At 29.6% G+C, this 25237-nt stretch overlaps 4 protein-coding genes across 4 annotated transcripts; 1 reads left to right on the forward strand and 3 right to left on the reverse strand.

Moving 5' to 3' along the window:
- Nucleotides 1-767: 767 nt before the first annotated feature.
- On the reverse strand, nucleotides 768-6928 carry LOC114195885 (L-ascorbate oxidase homolog). The gene is made up of 8 exons (XM_028086314.2): nucleotides 6634-6928; nucleotides 6438-6547; nucleotides 4997-5267; nucleotides 2532-2634; nucleotides 2095-2440; nucleotides 1492-1857; nucleotides 1325-1403; nucleotides 768-1224 (listed from the first exon to the last, which is right to left on the reverse strand). Exons 1-8 carry the CDS (start codon nucleotides 6790-6792, stop codon nucleotides 1012-1014), a joined length of 1647 nt encoding a protein of 548 aa, XP_027942115.1. The 5' UTR covers nucleotides 6793-6928; the 3' UTR covers nucleotides 768-1011.
- A 6991-nt stretch (nucleotides 6929-13919) lies between these two features.
- Nucleotides 13920-14625, reverse strand: LOC114163064 (uncharacterized). The gene has a single exon (XM_028047126.2). It carries the CDS (start codon nucleotides 14503-14505, stop codon nucleotides 14179-14181), a length of 327 nt encoding a protein of 108 aa, XP_027902927.1. The 5' UTR covers nucleotides 14506-14625; the 3' UTR covers nucleotides 13920-14178.
- A 372-nt stretch (nucleotides 14626-14997) lies between these two features.
- Nucleotides 14998-17653, forward strand: LOC114163066 (NADH-ubiquinone oxidoreductase chain). Its single transcript, XM_028047127.2, has 2 exons — nucleotides 14998-15286; nucleotides 17062-17653. Exons 1-2 carry the CDS (start codon nucleotides 15171-15173, stop codon nucleotides 17267-17269), a joined length of 324 nt encoding a protein of 107 aa, XP_027902928.1. The 5' UTR covers nucleotides 14998-15170; the 3' UTR covers nucleotides 17270-17653.
- Nucleotides 17654-18925: 1272 nt separating this feature from the next.
- Nucleotides 18926-24018, reverse strand: LOC114163063 (lysine histidine transporter-like 8). Its single transcript, XM_028047125.2, has 5 exons — nucleotides 23612-24018; nucleotides 23205-23338; nucleotides 19943-20361; nucleotides 19717-19848; nucleotides 18926-19632 (listed from the first exon to the last, which is right to left on the reverse strand). The coding sequence occupies exons 1-5, from the start codon at nucleotides 23983-23985 to the stop codon at nucleotides 19144-19146; spliced, it is 1548 nt and encodes a 515-aa protein (XP_027902926.1). The 5' UTR covers nucleotides 23986-24018; the 3' UTR covers nucleotides 18926-19143.
- Between the last annotated feature and the right edge of the window lie 1219 nt (nucleotides 24019-25237).

Consider the following 25237-nt stretch of genomic DNA (forward strand, 5'->3'; position numbering starts at 1 on the left):
ACAAAGTTCTTATTATAAGTTGTAGCAAATAATTGTTATGGTAGTGGTGAATAATAACATAGAAGAGCATAAGAAAGAAGTAAGTGAAAAAACTTTTGATATTGTAAGCAAATTGAGAGAATACAATGATAAAATACAAAATATTACTAATATTAAAACTGTAAATAACAATTACTTTAGAGATTAATTAATTGATCAATAATTATAAAAAATCTAACGACTCGACTCGAAAAAAGATAACTTAAAAATTTTATTTCTTTTATCAAAATAAAATATATTTAACTCTAATATTAGTGATGTATATTTTAAGATAATATTATAAAAAGGAAATAATATTAATAAAACATAAATTCAAACTTATATCAATATTTTCTTCGATTCAAGATAATAAATTTATAAATTATAAATATTAATAATAACTTTTTCCATAGAGTTATCAATAAAACATGAATCAAATATATTAAAAGGAATTGATATTAATCATAACTCAAAATCTTTCGTTTATATCATAATACTCAACTTTTTTTTTAACGTAAAATTTACTCTCACAACTATATTCCAATAAGATAGAAAAGAATCGAATGAAATTGTAAAAGTGAACATTTAAAAAAAAAATGTATAAAACATTAATTTAATACACAATTTTCTTATTGTTAATAAAACTTTTAAAATCACGGCCAAATACGCGACCTCAATTTGTTTATCAGTGTTAAAATTGTGTATGTAGCAACTGAAACTAAAAGCATCACAACAGCACAACAATGAAATGAATTATAAGTTGTAAATCAGATTCACCTCAAGAACAACAACACAAGTAAAATCGGAGATAATACATGTTTCTCTGGAAAAGAATTAATGCGACCTCGAGCTGGGGTCATTTAGGAGTAAAATCATTCATATTCATCGTTTCACTACCATAAATAAACGAAAGCACTCAACAATAAAATTATAAGTAGTTAACTACTCTTCATATTCTAAGGCTAGAATGCTTCTTCTACTAGCGTCAACCCTTCAGAGTGGTCGCGTGTGTCTACCGCTTGCCCTGCCACAAAGAATTGCATTCTTTGGAACAGGGAACTCGTCTCTGATTGAGGTTGATGTTGTAAAAACCCGCAAATATAACTGTTGCCCAAGGTACTGTCGTGCCCAAAACTCAGACCTCAAGTTCCACATTCCCACGTTGTCAAGGGCAACATAAATAGCAGTCCATGACATCGGATATACCTGAACAAAATCAACAATCAAAGCTTCCAGTCAGAAACAGAATACATCAACAACGTTGTTAGACCACACAAAAAAAAAAACACACATGTATGATACTCACCTGTGTCGTGCAACGAGAAACTGCATCGTGGAGGTTGTACTGGTTCCTGCTAGCAGGTGTCCACTGTCCCCCATCCATGCTGCATAACATAAACAGTTTTTTACATATTTTAGTAAAAACATAGTGTGGTTAATTAAATTTGAGTATGCAAAGTTGCAAGAACTTACCCGACGACAAAGAAAGAGTAGCCATCGAGATGATAGCTTTGAACGATGTTCTCGTTGTTTTGGAAGACAAACTCCACAAAACTTCTGTAGTCAGTTTGTAAAACGGATGTGTCAAGGTAGATGCCACCACCAGTGGGTCTGTCGGATATGCTTCCCGGGCGGAAAACACCCGAGATTTTGAAGTAATCTGCGAGCTTCAGAGGGGTGTCTGGGGCAACATAAGACACGCTGTTCAGTGCGTATCTTTGTTTCCCATTCACTTGACCAGCGGAACTCGCTAGTACGATGGTCCTGCTCGTGTTTATCAGACCGTAATGGTACGACCCTTGCGGGTTCGGTCTTGGTCCACTTGCGGTAAGGTTAGTCCTGAACAAGTACTTTTCAAAGTTAAAATTAACACTAATAAAAAAAGCAATTATATTTAGACAATTAAATTTTGGTAATTTTCTCCAACGATAACACCTCAAGTTGTCAAAAAATGATTTTACATGGAATAATCATTTTAAAATAGAGAAACCAAAATTGAATTAGTAAATATAATAAAGTCCAAGACTACCAACTTAAATATTATATGAATTTGTATCAATTTGTACAACAGAATACCTGATTGAGCGGGCCTGATTCAAGGACCAATCAATCTGGATGGTAGGTCCACCGGGGGGTGGGCCTGATACTGGGCCTGCAGAGTTGCTATAACGAAGAACTGCGGTGGTGGTGAGAACCTTGTAGGAGAATCGTGAGGAAGCTACAATGTAATAGTCCTGAGCAGGTTGATCTGCAGTTACCAACACTGAATAAGATTGTCCCACATGAACGTCAAGAGAGGAGTACGTAGTTTGAACAGTGTGTGTTCCTTCCACTTCCACCAGCTTCATTTTGTGGTTCTGAATGCGAAAGTTAAGGGAATGTTGCAGCCCCACATTTGATATTCTGAGTCTGTAAGTTTTTCCTGTTGTCAACATCATAAACATCATAAACATATTAATGTATCGTGATTATCCTAAGTTTTTGAAGTAAATATCAAGGGTTTATTATCGTACCTTGTTCAACGTTGAAAGCCACTCCATTAGGTCCACGACCATTGATAAGGATTCCATCGGGGAAAGGAAGCTTCTTACCGTTATCAACATGGGCTTTCAGAGTCTGCATATAATCCGAAAAACATCGTTTATTTCTTTTATCTTTCGAATAAAAATGATACTAGAAATTGTTGAAGATCTTACCTCATCTACAAAAATTAATACAAATCTCATCTTAAATTTTTGTGAGTTAAAATCCACTTATTAAAGACTAACACTTCTCCAATCGATCTCCACAAATTTAGTAAAAGAAAAATGATTTTTTAACTACTAAATTTTAACAATTTTCTCTTACAACTTTAGGTGTCATCTTGTAAGTGATTTTTCATTTTTTCTTTTTCTCATTCTCAATATTCAAAAGTCACTTAAAAAATGGCACATCATTGCTCTTAGTAAAAAGAGAGAAAAAAAACAAACAAACAAATTTGGTTTAATTTAATTTTATAATTAGCAAATTTTCCAAATTCTTGACAAATAAACAGATAGATAAGTAGAATATTTATTCATACAAATAAAAGTGTTTAAATTAAATAAATTATCATCAATAATTCAAAAGTTTTAAAATCTTGTAAGCAACTACTTTAAGGCTATATTTTATTTATGTACGAAGTATACAAGGGGACATTATTAGAACAAAGTTTGTCAATTAAAAACATTAAACATAAAATATTTCAAACATATTAATAGGATCTTTAATTTCTATTAGACATACAAGTGATAAGAAACTAATTATTCGCTTGATATTTGTTAAACAGTTTATTCTTTTTCCTATTGTCCTTTTATCTTTTCTTCGATTATGGTGACTTACGTGTAGTCCCCATCAAATTTGTTAAATGTGTATTAATAATAATTAAATAATAATGCAATATTTAAATAGATTAATTCTATTCGATTTCTCCAACCACTTTTAAATTATTGGATTTTACGATTATCAGCACTTGTCAATTTTCAGTGACCGATTGGGGAAGTTGTCTCTTATCACAGAATCCAAAAAATGTGATGTCAAGTTTGCGATTTTCAAAATGTGATGAATGAATCAATGAATGAATATTTATTAACACGCAATGCATGGGAGGGCTAGGAATTGCCACCCAACCAAGTCAACGCATTCATGCATGTCAGCTATTTATGACTCTTCACGAGTTCTGTCTCATATTTATAACTTAGCATACAGTTATTCGAAAGTGGAAAATTATGTTTTGAGAAAGATTTTTATTTTGACAAAGTTTTTATAAATAGAATTAAAATGAATAATTTTTTAATCAAAATAAGGTATTAAATTTGTATTTTTTTTATTCAAATTGATAATTTGTCAAAATTTATGAAAAAAAACTTTGTTAAAATATCATTTTTTTCAAAAATTTATGAGTTCATTTTTTTATCGACATATTAAAAAAAAACACTATTTACTTTTAGAATCAATAAAATAAGTTCTTGGACAAAATTAACTTCAAAACTTTAATTTTAATTTTAATACATATCATATTTAAAAACATTAAAAGTTTCTCTAACCTTATAATAATAGTAATTAAATTTTCCTTCTCCTTCACTCCAAGAAAGACAGAATAAGAGAAAGGCATGGTAATGGATGTTTTTGCTTTTTGTAGGTTGGGATAATCCCTTGCTTCTAAGCTAAGGTTGTGGAAAATTGTTTCTTCCTCGTTTGTTTCAAGGCAACAAAAAAGTTTGACAGAGTTAAGAAATAAGAGAATAAGTAAAATTTGAGAAATAAAAACATTAAAAAATAAAGAAAAAGAAACAAAAGTAAACAAAGGCCATAAATACAGAGATTTGCACACAAAACATATAATCAACTATATTTTAAAATATAATTAATTATATAACATTAAAATTTCTGAATATAATCAATTACATTGTAAATTTTATTTACTTATAATTGCATTAAATAACCATAGTTCATAATATAATTAGATAAATGGTTAACTTTTTCTGAATCTTTACATTTTAATTACACTAAAGAAATAATTAAAATAATATATTAAATATAAATAATAAATATATATATATATATATATATTTCACTTTTTTTAATCTAAACAGTTTCAAATTTCACTATTTTTTATTTATTTATTTATTTAATCTTTCACTTTACACCATCCATCCTAAACAAAACGTAAGTGTCTAGACTAAGCACAATAAGCTTCTAGTTTCGACTTTAATAAAATAACATAAAGTCTATTTATAGTATTCTATATTATTCTGTTTCCACTAATAAATAAACGTTTCCTTAAATTAATTAAACACTATGATAACGTGTTGAATATCGCAATAAATAAACAAAAATTAAAATTCTCTAAAATTCCAAAAAGTAAAGGAGGAGTAGCTATTTTTATATGACATGTATTAATTAATTACGAAAAACTTAATAATATTTAATTTTATAGCAGGAGAAAAGGAATTGTTACCGTGTGGTTGGACTTGTACCAATCTCCGATGAGAACAGTGTAATCGCCGGCAGGATCAGGAAACGGCACCGGAATCCTTGGTCTGCTCAGAATCCTAATGCCGCCAAAACCACCGGCAGCTTTGTGAAACGCAAGAGATGGAAAATAATAAAAGCTTCCAATTTGATCCTTCACTTGAAGAATGTAAGTGAAATTCTTCCCCGGTGGAATAGGGCACGTTGTTCCAAAAACACCATCTTCGAATGAGTTTCTTCTCTGCTGAATCCCATTCCTGCATCATTATTTCAGCTATATATTTATTTCTTAAACAAAAATTATACCTTTATTTTTAACAATTTAAACACTTCATTATGATAAATAATAAGGGAAGTTAAATTTACTTGAGTGAAGGATTAAAAAGTAAACGTAGGGAATCATGTGCTCGTGATTTTAGGAAACAAACTTGCAGTAGGTAACACGTCACACTGGATTCACAAAGCGAAAAAAGGACCATCACATTAATAGCTTTTTTTAAGGGAACATAGTGGTAATGCTTGTCCACCATTAATTACAAAAGGTAAACGCTCCATCACATTAATACATTCTCTGGTTTAAATAACAATATTTTTATTTTTTTCCTAAGATTATTTATTAAATCTAATTTTTCTTTCCTACACAAACACTAATCCTAGAAACTTTCCTTTATATTTTTTATTTTACAAAACATTTCCTTTTATTTTTGTAAATTTTATTTATGATTATGGTGTCTGACCCCTGTTCCTAGTTTCTTCTAGAGAAATCTAAGTTTGACATGACTTTGAGGGTTGTTTGTGATGATAAGGTTTTCTCCATTCCACTTTGACTGGACGAAAAAAACAAAAGAAATATAGAAATAAAAAACATAAATATATTTTCCAAAAGGAAAATATTCTATTTTCTATAAAAACATTATTAAACACTTAATAAGTCCTCTCTCTCGCCTTACTCTCCCACTGAGACATTGCACCGCAGTGTCTCAATCACGTGGCTTTGTCCTTTTCACGAAGAATCATATGATAATTTTTAACGTTTTTCTAAAACATTTTTCCTTTGTCCTGAACAATTGAAATATTTTCTTTTGAATACTATAATTCAAAGAGAAAGAAGCTAGATCTGGAACCGCTTCCACACATTCGATGCAGCACATGCGAGATTTCAGTGTTTCCACTTTCCAGCAAGACTCTGATGACTCAACAAACAGCCAAAGCGTCTAAATAAAAGTGCAACCGACCCCAGCATCAGACAACTAACTCCTCACGACATCAACAACATCACCAACATGAATCTAAAGAACATTTTTGTTTCATAAATATTTTAAAAAAATCTCAGACCACACTCTTTAATCTTAATAACAATCTTAATAACAAAATCAAAACCCAGAACGCACAGATGTTCCAATAAACAGAAAGAAATGGAGAGTTACCAGGAAAGAAGAAAAGGCTCATCCAAACTATTGAAAACATTGATGATGAGGTTGTCGTTGGTAACAGAATGAATATCTGGACCTGGGAATTGTCCGTTGATCAAGATTCCCTGTTTTTAATTTGTGAATTAAAAATCCAAATCCATTTTGATGATGGTGAAAAACAAGAAAAAAATGTATTGAGACTGAGACATACCCTTTGACGAACACCGAGAGGAAAGATGTCCCCATAAGTGACATTCCAGTTGAAGAATCTGTAGGGGTCTTCGGCCACAGAAAAATGAAAGTGAGAAATAGAAAGAAGAGAAAAGAGAAGAACAGCAACAGAAGCTTTTTCCGCCAATTTGAGATGCATTGTTGCAGTTTCTTAGTTACGAACAACACAGTGTGTGAAGGGACAAAGAGGGTTTAAAGGGAAGGGGAAGGGTCAGAAATGATTAGGGGTGGCTCACATTTAGGTGCGGTACAGAGAGGGAGTGATGCATGTGTGAGTGTGTGTCTGTGTAATATATATAGCCGTGAAAAATTGAAAAAATTGAAAAGGTTAAAATGTAAGAGAGGGAAAAAAATTGAAGGGATGAAAAAGTGAAGGGTTTTGTTTCAGAGGGTGGAAATTGGATGCAAGTGTCGGTAGTGGGTCCTCACACACTACCTTAATTATATTTGAACCATGCAGTTTTGTTTTGTCCTCCACATGGGTTCTTTGTGGGCTTGGACGATTCACACATGATGTGTTCAAACGAATAGAGAATTAAATTTTAATCTCACTTTTGGAAAAAATTTCATTCAAATTTATGCCTAATTTTTTGGTTTTTTTCCCTCCAACCAAACATACAAATAATTAGTTACGGAGGATGTTTTAAACCCAAGAATTGAACAAAGACATGTGCAAAGTAACAGTGCTAAGCAATTTCCGCTTTTAAATTGCGGCCATTGTTGGATTAGATCACCGCTTTGGTTTTTTTTGTTACTTTGTTTGTGTGCTCTTAATTATCTATGTCACAAAGAGATTTGTTTGTTACTTCATGATATGTTTGTTTGGAATAAACAAAACTTTTCCGTTTTCAAAATTTGTAAAAATGGGATTTTCTTTTGTTTTACGAAATATAGGTTGTACAGTAACACACGAAATTAATTTGTATTTGCTATAAAGTTAATTAATTCAATTAGTACAATGATTTTTGTTTGCTTTCAAAATTATGAAAATTCTAATCCATATTCATTTTAAATATAAGTAATGTATTTTATTGTGATTTACATGCATTATAATTAAAAAATATATTATATTAAAATTTGTAATAAGAAAATGCAAAGTTTTACATACAATTTCGGAATGGAAAATTATGCTTTGCCATTTCAATAAATGGAATTAAAATATATTATTTTTTTATTATTTTTTAACTAAAATAAAGTAATAAAATAATATTTTTTACTTAAATAGTTAGTTTGTCAAAAACTTTATTAAATTATCATTCTCCTTTTGTAATATATGTAAACAATTTATGTTGTGATAAATGGTTGTTTTATTTATTTAATTTGTTTGAAGATTATGAAATTCGATTTACAAACACATAGAAAAATACTAATTAAAAACTCAATAATGTACATAAAAACACTTGTAATATTATTATTTTATATAGGAGGAAAAAAAATGGGAGATTATTGATTTTACATTTTATTGCGAGATAAATATATCTTTTTGTCTTTAAATTAATATAAAAATTGTATTTAGCAAATAAATTAAAATATAAAATGAAATTTAGGTAAAAGATCTTTAAAAAAAAATGTAAATTATAAAATGACAACAAAATTTGTATTTGTGAGTAATTTTTGTATGTATTTAATTACTTATCGGTAGGTAAGGATATTATGGTATCTGACATTCCCATACCATCTTCTCTCTTATAATTATTTTTCCTTTTTATATTTTTTTGTTAAAAAATAATTATTAGTACATTTTATTTTAATAATTTTAAATGAAATAATAAAAAATAAAATAACTGGTGAAAAAAATTATAAATTTGTATTTTGATATAACTTATTTAAATTTGCATGTTTCAGCACGTAATTTTATTTGAATTGTAATTTTTTAAAATATTATTTAATTTATGTTATACGTAATTGATTTTAAGAAATTTATTTCAAACTATTATATATATATATGAAAAAAATTCATAAATATCTATTAATATCTACAAATATAAAAAAAACAAAAAAAAACTCGCACACATTATTTTAAGGAGATCGTGTACAGTTATTTTACTAATACCGAGTCATCCTATTATCATCCTAGTAAAATGGTTTTCATAGAATTTCCACATTCAATTTAATGTAACTTTCAGGTATTATATTATTCTCATAAAATACAATGAAAAAGTATTGTATTATTCAATTAGCGAAAAATATTTTATAATTTAATTTGTGAACCAAACACAACTTTTATATTAATACTAGTCTTCACTTTATTGAGCAGTGAAATAAATTACACAATAAATAAACACATCTGATAATTTTTTGAACGGTCATTAATACTTTATAGATATTTTCTTTTCCCCTTCGTCAATATGCACTTTATAATTCTTTTAATACAAAAAAAATATTTCTTACTCACAGTAACGAATACTTCATAGAATTTGTTAGAATTTGTTTTTAAAAAAAATGTCTTACATTATACATAATCAATTTTAAATATAATTAAACTAATATTTTACTTAAGTATATTTGCATGTACCTATTTATATAACATTCAATTATAACTGATTATGGCCATACTAATTAAATATAAAAATTTAATGTAATATTTTAAGTTTATCAAACTTAGTAACTTATTTGATATTACTTTATTAATATTTTCTATAACCAGTAAATATAATATATTTTTCCTTCTTTTCCATTAATATGTATTTAATAATTATTTTAACAGGAAAATCTCCTCTACTCACAAATGATACTCCCTACACAAAATGAAATTTTACAACAAATATTACCTTATGTTATTGATTATACATATTTATAACATTAAATATATTTGATATTGGTTGTAATATTAAATATAAAAATTCGATAGGTTGTTTGAGTTTAATACGTACATTCAAATATATTTAATTATAATGTATAATATTATTAATGTTATAAACTAAACAAGTAAATTCAAATGTATTTAATTATAATGTTATAATGACTACATATCAAATTAATTATAACGTAACTACATTTAAGTGTGTGTTGGTTATTAATTATTTGTTAAAAATAATTAATATTTTAAAAGATTCAAATTTATGCTATTAAAAAGTAATTGTTATATAATTAAAAAACTAAATAAAGTGTAAAAAAGTATTACAAAATTTTATAATTTGGAAAATAAACTCATAAAATTATATTAATTTTTTATAGCTAGTATCCATTTTATTGTCAAATGTTATAAATAGGTACATTCAGATATATTTAATTATAATATTATTGTGGCTAAATGTCAAATTAATTATAATGTAACTACATTTAAGCGTGTTAATTTTTTTGAATGAAGAATATTTATGTTATTTTCATAGTCATATGGGTGCGGCAAGCAAGCAAATATGCAGGTGCAGGAAGAAATATTGCAATTACGGATTGAGCTTACTAAAACAAAAAATGGGGCCCAAAACGCTCTTATTTTAACTGTTCCTAATATTTTTTTTATATAATTTTCACTGGAGATTTTTTTTTTTTTATATTTTAGAACAAATTTTGAGAGACTATTATTTATTTTAAGAGCTTTTATTATATGGCATTTTTATTAGGTTTAATTACACATTTTAATTCTTACAGTCAACAAAGTTATCTTTTAGTCTGTATATTTCAAAAAATTATTTAGTTCAATTTATACACGCCTTTTAATTTATTAGTTTGGATTAATTCAATTTCTACACGCATTTTAATTTATTAGTTTCTATTCATACACCGTTCAGTCTTTATTGTCTAGACCCACATTGATGAAAAGAAATTATAAATACCACGTATGCTCAGACTTATATATACCATTACATAAAGATTCTTTTTGCACATATTTTATTTATAATTTTACCTTTTGAATTTTCAAATTACAATAATTATTTTATAAATTTTACAGTTTATCTGCAAATTTAACCTTTTTTTCATTTTGACTGTATTTTAATTTTTTAACTTCATCCTTTCTAGAAAAAAAATATTTATAATGAAAAATTATCAATAAATTAAATAAAATATCTAACAATAATTATAAAATTTATTTATATTTAATTTCATAAGGATAATTTAAATATGTTTTATTATCATAACAAAAGTTAATACAGATATGTTTTTTTTTAAACACGAACTATACAAAATAAACTGATAATTAAATCTTATTTTTTTAAATTAATAAACAATTTAAAATTAAAATTAAATAATTTCATTTAATTTTTACAGGAGAGACAATATAAAGTAATCAGAAATATTGTAATCTAAAATTAATATTTAATTATCAAGTGGGTAAATAATTTTTCTTTTTCAAAAATGAAACAAAATTTATGAAAAATAGAAATAATAAATTTAAACTTTACTTCAATTATTCTTAAAAATGGAATGGAACCAAATTATAGATGAAAATAAACAATAAATTTGTCTTCTCCTGTCAAGAGGAAAATGAACTGAATATATAAAAAGAAATTATATCAAACTATATCTTAATTTTCTTTTCCTATACTTTTCATCAGTTCTTTTAATTATTTAATATATTTGATTTAATATTTACTAAACTTGATTTTTATTATCATATATATTCTAAAAAGTTTGAATACAAATTTTCTGACTTTTCCGCCATTATCTATACCATTATACTATTATTTTTCTATTTTGTATAGTCTGATTGTTTTTAATTTTGTTCTTTAAATATGTTTTTAAATTAAAATAACTATTTTTTAAATGATGTTTTAAATTTTACTAATTTTTTAATTTGATATTTTTTTAAATCCAATTATTTTTTAATCTAAAATACCTGTTACAATCAAGAATTATCTAAAAAAACACTATATACAATAAAATTGTAAAAATTATTTCAATTAATTTTATAATTACTAAAGATACTGTATATTCAGCGGCATAAAACAAAAAACAATAAAAGTAAAAACATAAAAGTTAGTAGTAGAAACTACAATTATAATAATTATAAAGAAAAGAGAACATACAAAGAATTTATACAAAATATTTTAAAATATAGATTGCATCTAAAAAATTAACTAACAAATATATATATTTTTTAAATTAATTAATAATTATATTATAAAAGGTTAAATAAAAATAAAAATTGTGTACATAAAGATGATACAGATAATGATAATAATTTTATTATTTTTTATTATAAAAAATTGAATACACTCTAAGAAACTTTCTCTCTATATATTTTAACTTTAATTTTGAGACCAATATTCATATCTCAAAACAAATAATTAAATTTACTTTTCTACTAGATTATTCTCTTCAAGATCCTATATTTTTCTAATCTTAACTCAGTAGTCGAATTCCACATGCTTGTAATTCTCAGAAAATAATCAGGTAAAATTATATTTTAGACTAACTTAACTTTTTCCATAACTTAACTTCTTGTTTTTTTTTTTCATATAACTTTTCTTACTTTTATTTTATTTTTAATCTATAAATAAACAAATTTTAATCTATGAATCCATACTTCCAAACAACCAACACATCTGTCACCACCCCACATGGCAGCAGAGATCAATAAGAAATGATAGATCTAACTTTCAAAAATATTTATTGACACGTAATAACATAAAGAACTCGTTACACATTACAATATCTAGGCAAATGATAATGTAAAAGACTTTGCGTAATTAATGTATAGAAATTAAATTCATTTTTAGGATTTTAAATTTCCTATGATTTTTTTTCAATTACTTTATTTAAATACATTGTAGGTTCAAGTCGAAGGCTTCATATCAGTAGAGTTTTGCTTCAAACGATCTTACAACTCATGTTAACAAATCTTACAACTCATGTTAACAAGCAGAAAAAAAAAAGTATTAATTAAATAAAAACTAAAACACATAATATAGAAAAGATTATACTAAATCGTTGTCTCTAGGGCATCAGTTAAAAATAAATGGAAAATACCTGATGGCAATTATAAATTTGAGAATCTATAGTTCTAAGCTTTCACAGATTACTGTATATCTAGCTAACTAGCAACATTAGGAAGCTAATAATATCATTAGAATTGAGAATGAATTAGCCTAACTAAAAGGAAGAGGGTTGCCCCACTCATTATAAGAAATAATTTGAACAAACACCTTATTCATAAAATTGTGATAACAAGAATCGTGATCATGGGTTCCAATTGTCATTCCTATTTGAATGAATTTCGCCACAGATTCCTTCTAATAAAGAAAAAAAAAATTATCTTATATAGAAACTTTCTCGTATAAGTTTTCAACAAACAAAATTGCCTGTACACTAACATAATTTTAACTTGTATAGAGTTTCATTTTTATTTTTCTCGCTTAGAAGAAATTTATAGATAAATTTGTCCAAATAAGCTCGGTCTATATAAAGAACCTTATCATTGGTCTTATAGATCAATTTAAAAGAAACTGATACCGAGTTACATTCATTTCAGGAGCCATTCTCATCCAATAAGAACAGGCTTACAATTGATCTTAACGGTTTTTACAAAGTACATGAAAGAATGAAATCAGGGGTTAAGTAAACAAGGATTACCATGGTAGTTATATAAACCATTGAGCAAAAGAAAAACAGGTAAAATAACGGCGTAACTGTACTTTTTGACATGTTAGTTAAATCAACCACTATGTAGGAGAGAATGAAAAACCAAGGTAATGAATTAACCAAATCCAGAGAACATAGAGAGAGGGAGACATTGCAAACATTGAAGAAATCAAAGCCTATAGGAACAAGGACTTGCTAAAGTAGACGGAGCGTCGTGCTGCATTGGACAAACCTGGGGAGCCATTGGATTATGAGTAAAGTAATCCCCCTCTGAACTATTACTCTCTTTTCATTAGTCCCTAATTAAGTCGAGAAAAAAAGTATTCCAAATCCTATTAACTAGCCTCCTAAACTCAAATTGGCCCTTAAACTTTACTAGCATACATTAACAGAGAGACTAAAATGATGGATTTGAACATTTCAAACATTACTTAAAACAATTTATTGCATTAGAGAAAGTAATAGTTTGAGGACAACACTGATGATTTGTTCCTGAATTATTGTACAAAGAAGATACGTATTGCAGTTGAGATGTGCTGGAAGGAGCAATGGTTCGCATTAGGTTTTAAGGAAAATCAAGTATCACTCCAGCAAAGTCACTTAACATATATAAACAAAACTCCTAACCACTGAACCTCATTTCAGAGGAAATGTTATCTGATCATCAAATTCAACTAGCATCACTAAGATCAGTTTCTACACGGAAGATTATAATTTCTAAACATAGATGTCGAAACCGCTATATGAAAAATCGTCTATCCCTTCTATTCATTATTCACTCTCACAGGACACTATATTTAATATGAATATCTAAGACCAAACATTTGAAATCCTCAACAAGAATCACTACCATACGACAAGCATAGCGGTGTATTCCTAAAAAGCAACAAACACCTTCAAAGGATATTATTGTTGACAAGTCTAATTTCGTTACAAGAGAGCACGGGAACAGTTGAAATTGTTTGTTGAGAGATCAAAAACAGTAGAAAAAACTTACGGATCATCATTCTGCGGAAAAGAGGCGGCGAAGGCGAGAGGCGAAGAGGCCGGAGGAGTCAAGAGAAGCTTCTCGAAGGAGGTCGCGCTTGATGTTTCTGACGCGGTCGGAGAGAGAAGTGTTCTCGTCCCTGAGGACGCGGATATCTTCTTCGAGGTTGTGGATTTTGTATTTCTGCCCTAAAGATCGCATGCTGAGGAGAAGGATTCCGGTCATTGCGAACAATTGAATGAAGCTGTCCTTCCGTTTCATCGCGTGAGACAAAAACCCTAACCCTTTCTTCGAGTTCTCAGCGGCGGCGCCCGGTGTCGAAGAAGCTGAGGAGGAAGCCATGGCTATCAATCCACCACCACAACCAAGATACAGGACGGAACCTCTCTTATTTTTTCTTCACTCAATACAAATCGCAAGGAGTGTGAACCTGAATAACCTGTTGAGCGAACCTTGCCTTCTGTTATTTTTTAAAATCTCAGGAAAAATTAATAACTAATTCATTTTTATTTTAAAAAAAATAAAAGTAAATAAATTCTTCTATAACTATACTCGTGATATATGATTTTTTTTTTAAGAAGTTCATCCCCAAAGTTAATATTTAATGACATTTTTATTTTGAGAAAAAAAAAAGACTAAATATGTTGTAATCTTTATAGATAAGAAACTATTTGCTTTAGATGAACTTAGTAAAAAGGGGTGAGAATAGAAAAGCTCGGCATAAAATGTGCCATGGAAGGCCGTAGAGAAACTAATTACTAGGCCTAATGATTGGGCTTCAAGCGGGCAATTTGAAAGCCCAGAACGTAAAACTACAACAAATGGAATGCATGATTGGTTCGCTCTAACTACAATCGAATTCGTTTCTGGCTCTGAAAAAGTCGCAAGTCGACGTTTTCGTTTTAGAGAGAGAATCAGAGTTTTGCGGTTTAAGAAGAGAGAGAGACACAGAGAGAAAGCGAGAGGAATAGACAGAGGGAGAACCCGAGAGAGAGAGAGAGGCTAACATGATAACGCGATCGAATCTGGCCGAACAGTTACGCGAGTATCAGATTCGATCCAAGCATGACTGGGCCTCTGTCTCGTTCTTCTCCTCCACTTCTTCAAACATCACCACTTCCAGGTATGCCCTACCCCAATTCATATTTCAGTTCTGTTATTTTTTTTTTCTTCAAATTAGGAATCCTTGCCCTGTTATTAATCAAAACCCCCATTTTATTGTTCATGTTTATTATTGTACACATGGGATTGCGAGATCATGAATATCGCTAGGTTAATTTTTTTCATTTTTCATTTTTCTTAGCTGGAATGTTTTGCCCCCCACCCCCACCATGATTTGGCTTATTTCATGTTATATATTTGTTATCGAGATGGATATTGTTCTACTTGTGAATATGATATGATTAGGATGATTTAATACAGTAAAAAAATTGGTGGGGTACAGGGTTATTCGTTTCGGCGTGGTTGTTTGGATTAGTATTCAATTTGTTCCCAGACCCACCTTTTTTTTTGTTTTTTTGTCCATACATACCATTTGTTATTCAGTTCTTGATTTGGGTATGTGCCTAATATTGTTATCTAAAATAGGGCTGATTTTCTTGACAATGATATAGTAATACAGACAGATATACAAGGTTTTGATTCATATTATTTTTTCGCTAATCCTGAAAGGAGGAGATATTTTATAGTGGCACAAATCGTATTGAAATTAGGCGGTGGGAGAAATTGACTTCATGCAGTTTGCAGAGTCACTGGTTACAGAAGGAAAATAATTGGCTTAGTTAGTGGTCACTTTGGGGGGCTTTGATGTGTAGGGAAGGGGAATGGTATGCTATCGAATTTGATCTTGACTCTATATATACTGAAATACTTGTCTAGGATCTGTGATTAAATTCCAAGTGTTGACACAATTTCTTAGGATGGCAGGTATACCCTTTTCAATTAAACTAATCAGAGATGATTATTCAATCTGAATGTCTTCTCTAAAATGTTTCCAAATTCATTAACTCATTTTTATTCCTAGTTGTACATTTATTTGCTTATTATATCATAGCTTTCGCAAGCTTTTGGAATCTTCTATGATAATCAATCAGTATATGTTAGTTGAAGTTGGAAAGGTAACTTAAATCATAATCCCAAATTAATGTTTCACCTTTACAATTACTGGGAAGAGAAGGTTTTTAAATGTTGGGGGGAGAGGAGTGATGAACATAAAAAATGTGGAAAAAGATTAGAAGATGAAGAAGACATCACAATCATGAATGATTGATGAGTAAAATAAAAGTTCACCACTTTGAATGAACAATTCAAAGATAAAAAACGAGTTTTTCTCCACAAGAACTTAGAGAGAATTTTTTCACAAATCATAAGTTTCAATTTCAAACGAGTCAACAACTGTTTACAAAAGTTTGCAAAACCTTGTACTATGGACCTAGGATTATTAGGCTCATCTACTAATTAGGCCCATCTAGTGAGTATCTAATTAGTCTAGCAAATAATGTGCAAATAAAATTTCTAATCACAAAAACATGGAAACAAGTAGAAGGTCAATACAAAATACAGAATTCATATTCTATCTTTAACTCTCTATCTTGGTCTTTTATCATGTCTGAATACAAGGATTTCTAGTAAATTAAGATATGTTACTCTTAATAAAAATTACGTATATTTGGCACATATAAAAAATATCTGTGAAGAGACATCTGTATCATAGGTAGTTTCTCATTAATTCGTAAACATACTATAGTCAATAGATGATCATGATTTGCAAAAAGGATATCTGTGGACAATGCTCTCTGATTGTCAGTCTTTTTATGTGGGTTATGCATTTGTCAATGCTTTTTTAATGACATAATATGTTGTAATGATGTTTTTCGTCTCCTTTTTTGTGTGGTGCAGGGTGGATGTGGTGGTTTTTGTAATATGGGAACTTATTATTTTAGCCTTCTTGGTGTTTTCGGTAGTCTCTCTGTACTTCAAGCACATCCAACTTGCTTTTATTTTAGTCTGCATCACAATCCTATTGCTTTTATGCATGAAAATTACAAAGCAAGTAAGACTCGCAAGGAAAAAGAAACGAAGGATGCTTCTTCCATTGTCAATGTAAAACGGCATCAAGTATTGACCTTTGTCATATTCCTATTCTCGTACATCCTTACCGGTAAGGTCTTGGCCATTATTGACCATTTCTATTGGTCCCGCATCTCATTCATCACTGGATTGTGTATCATCTGATTCCACCTATAGCAAATTGACTAAAGTATATAGTTGATGTTTTCACATCAACACAATCTTATCCAATTGGTTGATCTAGATCAATGTTGGAGTCAGTGTGGCTGAGTAATGCTAGGATCTTGCTGAAATATATATATTTGGCATATCTTTTTGCTGTTTGTTTCTGTATACATAGTGCAACTGCTGCAAGTTACTATTGAGTTTTTGACCCCTTGACGTTGAAAGTTCAAATACCATCAGATGAGTTATTGTATAATGTCGACATATGTGCTAGATGTTAGAATTGATGCAGCAATATTTCACAACCAAGAGGGGGGGTGAATTGGTTTTAACAAATCTTGCCCAGTTTTAGCACTTTGAAATTGTTTTGATAATAACCTTTGCTTTTGAATCAATTGAAATGGTATAGTGTGATGCTTGATGTACGGAGCATTTGTACTATAACAAAATATAGAGGGAAAGAGATAAAGCACACAGAAATTTATACTGGTTCGATTCTTACGAATCTACATCCAGTTCATCTAGCAAACCACAGCTAGATATATTCACTATATCACAAGAATTTCAAGATTTACAAATACAATTGATAAATCTAAATTCTAAGATAAGGAACACAAATGCAAGGCATCCACACACTTGCACAACCACACAACAGCAAGGCTATCACACACACTTGCTTTAACAACCAAAAACAGCAAGGTTATCACACACACTTGCTTTAACCAGAAAATAGTAAATCAGAGAGTTTCAAACTATATTTAGAACACAAGAACACAACCCAAAGATTAGATTGAGTACACCTTTTCCAAATCTGAATTTTCTTCTTCTTGCCAAGCCAAATTTGATGTGTCTTGATGAATTCTCAAGAAGATCTTCCAAGATGGCTCCAAGAACCTGTTCCACACTTTTTTTACTTTCTTTTGATTGCACAACTTATTTTTAACAGCAGGTGCAGAGTCCATTTTATAAAACCAGTTGCTGTCAGCACGAGCCTAGTCGACTACATTAGTTGGCTAGTCGATTATCGGGGCAACAGATTAACAGATTCAGGATTTTACACACATAGTCGACTACATTAGTTGGCTAGTCGACTACATTAGTTGGCTAGTCGACTATCGAGGCAGCAGATTAACAGATTCAGGATTTTATACACATGTCATGTTAACCATTGTCATGCTATGTCATGTTAACCATTATCATGCTATTATGGACATCATCAAAAACATTTCAAATACATTTAATCAACAACACTAGATACGTTTGGCACTGTGATATTGTGCACAAGGTGACTAAGTGGTAGATGTGCACAAGCTTTTGAGGACAACTTCTGTGGTTTTGGCCTTGTGTGGAGAATGTAACCCTTGTTAACTATACTTTGGAGGTTGATGTGAAAATATTTCTTTATGTGACTGACGTAATACCTGGCAAATTTATTATTTTAAATGTGATACTTACGGGCAGATTCACATATTAACTTTTTTTTTTTTTCTGAATCATTCTGCATATTAAAGACATTTATTTCCACATATTGTACATCAAATTGACCCCTGTTATTGACGATATCGCCCAATTAGAATAGATTGCCTGGTCACTACTGTAGTCACAAGTCAAGCATTCTTTCGATTTCATCACCGATGGGAGTATCGTCCTGGACTCTGCGGTCTGCATGCTTGTCCAGGAAATCCTTGCAAATGCTTGCTAAGAAACAACAAATGTCGTGTTTGACAATAATATGATGTCCCATTTTTACTGTGGCCTGAAGAAATGGATCTCTATGCCCTGTTCTACTATGCCCCAAATGGCTCCTATGACAACCAGTAGGCTCAGAATCATCCCAATAACTCCTAGTGTCCAGTTCAGGTACCAGTTTGTGCTACGTTTCTGTGGTTTCTTAATCTGTAGCCACATCAAACAGGGATAAGCTAAGGTTATTGGTAGGGCAACCCCTCCAATCAGACCTGCCAAACTAGGTAAGAATGGTAAAGTTACAGCAATAAAAAATGCTAGGCACCCAAACAGTCCCCTGAAAGCTATCCGTAGCCATCGTGGACAAGGCTTGTTCTTCTTGCTGGTGTATTTAAATTCCAGATTGTCAAATACTGGCATTGCATAGATTTGGAAGGAAGTGAGGCTGTTTATAACAACTAACAAGCTTGTCAAAGCGATGATGAATTTTGGCGTATCATGCTCGTGGTATTTGTGTAAAGCACCTAACATCCCTCTGTTAGTAGGTATCTGGCATCAAAGAGCGTATATGGTCAATCACAAGCGAAAAATAGTTAGAAACTTAAGCTATTGCGTTTTAACAACGTCACTCACCAAATTTCCGTAGACCCAATAACCTCCAATTGAAAGTGGGAACAAACACAAAGCGATCACTAGGTAAGCAAACATAACTCCTCTCCACATAGCCAAGCGTGAAGGTTGCTTAGCGTCCGAAGGCATGGTTCCCTAAAAAAGTGAATCAGGGGAAACAACTAAGCAATAATAAACTCTATTGAGTGTCTAGAAAAAAACAAAACAAAATGTAGCATAAAGATATTACCTGTATTTCCAGCACAAGATTGTGACCGCGGAAAGCAAAGGCAATGATGCCAAGTGCATTCCACGCCCTAAAAACCATGGTAGTGTCTGATTGTCCCCTAGGTGGCTCATACGTTACATGAGCAAGTCTACCTTTGACCACAGACAATATAAATATAAGACCACAGTAACCTACGGCAGTGACGGCTCCAATGAGAGAAACCCCTGCAATTGAATTGAGGTTCGGTAACTGTGCAAGCAAAATCGCTGTGCATGTAAACACCAAATACCACTCAACCGGTGAGAGGGGACATGGCTCTCCGACCACCATCTCAAAAAATATCTTCATCGTGCTCGCACCGATCATGATCAGTGTCACACACGTCCCACCCGATAAGTACATTATCGGGAACAGTGCCAACACTTTTCCCATCTTTACTCCTGCAGTTTCATTTCCACTTTTCCTTGTCAATTTCTCACATTGGTTTTGGTCAACGTATCATCAACGTTAATTAATCAGTTACACCAGTAATATTCTATAAAATACTTTTCAAGTTGCTTTTATGATGGCTGGTCAACCGTACAGTTGACCCAAGAGACAACTTACGCAACTTAAAAGTGCAACAAACACGGTTTGATCTAAAGCTACCAACGTACCTGTAGCGGAACAGTTTTGCTGCTTCTTTTATTATATAAAATTAATTTTGAAACGCTTACAATAAATATGTAAGCCGATGAAACAATCATATATGACACGCTAATTGTTTATTTATTTTTAGAGCATGTGTTGATAAGAAATTTTAAAATTTCAAATGTTTTGAATTTAAATTATTGTGTCTTGTCTTTATAATTTTAAATGTTTTATTTGAAAATTCCAATTTAAAATCTTAACATCAATTTTTTTTAGTAACGATAGAACAAATTCATTTCTACTTACATGTTTTTTAATACATAATTGAAAATTTTAAAGAGTAATATTAAATTTATGAAAATAAATATTAGTCAATTTTTAAACATTTAATACTTCAAGTTATTTTTAGTATGAAAAATCATTAAAAAATATTTAAAAAATCAAAATAATAATTTTTAAAATACAAAACAAAATTATATAAAATGAATTAACTTTTAAAACTGATGTAAAGACCAAACACAGATACTAGACAAGAGGGAGTTTTTCTTTTTTTCTTTTTTTCTTTTCTATATAAACTACATATACTGTTTACAAGAGATAGTTTTACTTATAGGATTGGATTATTAAGACTAATGAAATTTTTTGGAAGACATAGACGCACATAGGGATGACAAAAATACCCGTGTTCACGGATATCCGCGGATAAAATCCGTGACAGATAGTTACTACTCGCGGGTATTGATTACCCGCGGGTAGCGGGTAGCGGATATTTTAATACCCGCTTATAAACCAGTCAGGTACGGTTATCATACTATCCGTACCCGCGAGTACCTGTTACCTGCAAAAAATTAAAATTAAAATTTAATTTATATTTTATTAAGTTAAATTTAATTAAAATTAGAGGTAACAGTATATTTTATTATGTCAAATTTAATTATAATTATAATTATAATTATAATTTAATTTATATTTTATTTTTATAATTTTATATTAAAAAAATTATAAAATACATATTTTTTTAAATATTTGCGGGTATCGGGTATCCACGGGTACCCACGAGTTTTAAAAATATTCACAGGTATCGAATGAATTTTTTTTAGCGGACGGGTAATGGATATCGAATGAATTTTTTATAACGGACGGGTATCGAATGAATTCTTTATAACGGACGGGTAACGAATGAATTTTTTTTAACGGATCGGGTACGGGTATCATACTATCCGTATCCGACCCGTTGCTATTCCTATACACACATAAGAATGTATTCTCTTTTCCGTTAACATTTCTTCATTAATACATGTCATGTCAATTATTGGGTGGGTTATATTGTTTTAAATCTTCAAATAAAATAATACACACATCACACATTCACCTTCTTAGGATAAATAATAAATAATACTTATTGGACAACGATTGTAACTTTTTTCTGAATAGCTGCAAAAAAAATCAATCTTAAGATTTGCTAAATGCCTATGATGCTAAAGTGTGGATAAGAATGTGCACAATACACCAAAAGAGAAAAGCACCATCTGTATCATTATTCAACTTTAACGTTGTTTGTAGCAGGAGGTGATATGTTGTAAAGTTACTTCAATAAATAAATGGTGCATGTACTTCCTTTGTGACATTTTTTCCCTTTATTTTCTTAAGAGAATTAGATATATAAGCATCAAAATTATGGCCCGCATACAAATCAAGTGCTAGTAAAAGAAGAATATTATCATTTAATTATAAATTTTTATATGATTTGTGTGAATATTTTATTGATGAATTATTTTTAAATTTATATCTATCATGATTTTAACTAGTTCATACAAAGTATAAAAAATTATATGGCCAACGTATAAAGATTTACCTCAATAAATTGAGAGGTTAATTTATACCTGCTAAAAAAAAGCATTTGCTACAATAAATAAATAAATTACAAAATAACAACCAAATTTAAAAGTTAAAATAACTAGTATCTAAAATAGTTCTATTATTAATAAAAAATTATAATTAATTTATGAGTTATAGTCTAAGTTGATTTCTTACATTAACTACATATGTTTTAATTACTTGCTATTATAGATTTGAAAGTAGTCTTTAAATTTAGTTTATAATATAGTGTCTAATTCAGTTGATATATTGATAAAAAAAATTCCTTCTAAATTTAACTGCAATTTAATAATTTTTTTTATTAACTTTATGGGTAATTTTTAAAATAATTATAATAAAAAGTAGTCAATTTTTTTTTACGTCACATTATATATATATATATATATATATATATATATATATATATATATATATATATATATATATATATATATATATATATATATATATTATTAATGGACATATCTACATAAAATGTTCATATTCATGTTAATCGAGTCTAAAAGCTATTGGTTAATGAATTAATCAATCATTTCATATTCATCCAATCTTGTTAACTTTCATAATAAAATTATTTTAATAATAATAATAATAATTTAATTACCTAATAGTTGACGATTTTGCTTCATTAGTAAGTTTTTGTTTCACTTTTGTAGACATTCTGTCAAAGTTGGCTTAATAATGGTATTCATGGTGATTATATTTTTCTCATCTCATAAAAAACATGCAATATGATTTTGTACGTAATAAACAGACACAAACAAAAATAACCTACCGAATGCTGCCATAGCAAGTCTGAGGTACCTACTATGGCGCACCCCTGATTCTGACTCGTGAAGCTGAACCAGTAACCACAGCGTGTAGAGTTGCCATGTAAAAGCCACACAGAGACACGTGATTCCCCAAGTCCTGCATCATCAAAATCAGTATATGCAACTTACATAAAAGTATCTTATTTGTGTTTGAACAATGATATTATGACTCTTATTTTTTTATTTTTATTTTTTATTTTTTATTCTTTAACCTTTAACGTGATTTACTGTAAGTTATTAATTAATATATTAATTTTTTTTTAATAAATCAATAATTCATTGTTATGGAGTAAAAAAGTCGAAATATAGTTTTTCAATGTGTTTGTATCAAAGTGGTTGTTTAGAAGACGAGTGTGGTAGAAAGTGATACCAGCCAAGAGTGGTGAAGGCGAAGGGAAGAAGAAGGGCCTGAAATCCGATCCCAGAAGAAAGGACATGAAACGCAGCGTAATAAGCGTTTCCGTTTCTGGATTGGGTGATGGGAAGCCAATCATCTTGAGGATCGAGCTTGGTGAAGCGACGAACTTCTCCGAAGTAACCTTGCATGTTTTCAATGGCCTTCTTCATGGGACTGGCCAAAGGAGTGTTCATCAAACGAGATGCAAAAGGGCTTTTTGGAGTTTTTGGGACCCCATCACCATCACGTGATGAAACTTCTTCGAGTGGTGGAGTTGTGATGGTTTCGGAGCTCTGAGTCTCTCTCAGTTTAGTACTTACCTTTACTTCCACCACTTCCTCCATCATTATTATTAGTTGCAAGTGTGTTGGGTTTTCATGTTGGCATCCACCCTTATATATAGAGGATATGGAAAGTGTTTGGAACATAAATACACTTCTACTTGCTATTTTAAAATCTTACATAAGTTATAAAAACTCAAATTTTATTTTTCTTAATTTTATAAGAATTTGAAATAGTCATTCTTTAAAATTTTTGACCAATTTAGTATTTTATTTTTGAAATATATAATTTTATTTATTTTAATAAAATTTTATTAATTATTTAACGTTTCAAAAGTTTTTTTTTTAATTAACATTGATGTGTAAATAAGTCAAATAGTATAAATAATTTAAATAATATAAAAAAATATTAAATAAATTTTAAAAAAGTTGTTAAAAAAAATTAAATTCATTCGATTTTTAAATTAGAAGAGTAGATTAGGTCAAAATTTCGAGAATGAATATTTCAAATTTCAAATTTTCACTTAGAATAAATAAAAAAATATACATTTAATCTTTTATATTTTATTGGTTATCAAATGCATACATGTATTAATCCATAAAAAAACAACAAAAAAATTATAAAAATAAAAATTGTTTTTAAAGTCATCAACCGTAATTCAGTAAGCTTCTTATATGTGTAAGAAACTTGAATAATGTATTTGTGGACGTAAAGCTTTAAATACCGAACTACGGTAAATCAACGTTACATTTTTTTTTTCTTATTTATGGGTATACTTTCACTAAAATAATTTTCAGCATATATTTTTTTTAATCATGTTAAATATTATATTGAATCAGTAACCATCATAATACTTTGGAGCGACACTAATTTATGACCCGAAAGAAAAAGGTGAGATACAAAAAATTATTACCTACTTTATTTTTTGTTTAGTACATTTTGTGTAATTTTTCTTTGTGGTGTTTATACCAAAAGAAGTAAACGAAAACGATGATGTTTTTTGAATTGTGTATGTGGGGATGATATTATTGGTTGTTGTGCATGGTGTTTCTATTCCCTTTACCAACCAACCCACTACTTGGACTGGAGTGACTGCTCTCTTTCTAACACAAAGACACAAATCTGTGAATCTAGTCACAACCACTCACTCATCGTATTCTAAGGATGTTATGTGAACAAACAAAATTCTTAAGCTGGATGCGCACATATACTTATTTTATTTCAAAGTGAATATCCCAATTCATCTTTAAAATCTCGCTTTAGTGTTTCAAAGTTGAAGCCACATTTCAAAACACGTCGCAAACATTTAATTTATCA

The sequence above is a fragment of the Vigna unguiculata genome, chromosome 9, assembly GCF_037176805.1.
Source record: "Vigna unguiculata cultivar grain cowpea cultivar isolate G323 ecotype 2 chromosome 9, ASM3717680v1, whole genome shotgun sequence".
NCBI lineage: Eukaryota > Viridiplantae > Streptophyta > Magnoliopsida > Fabales > Fabaceae > Vigna > Vigna unguiculata.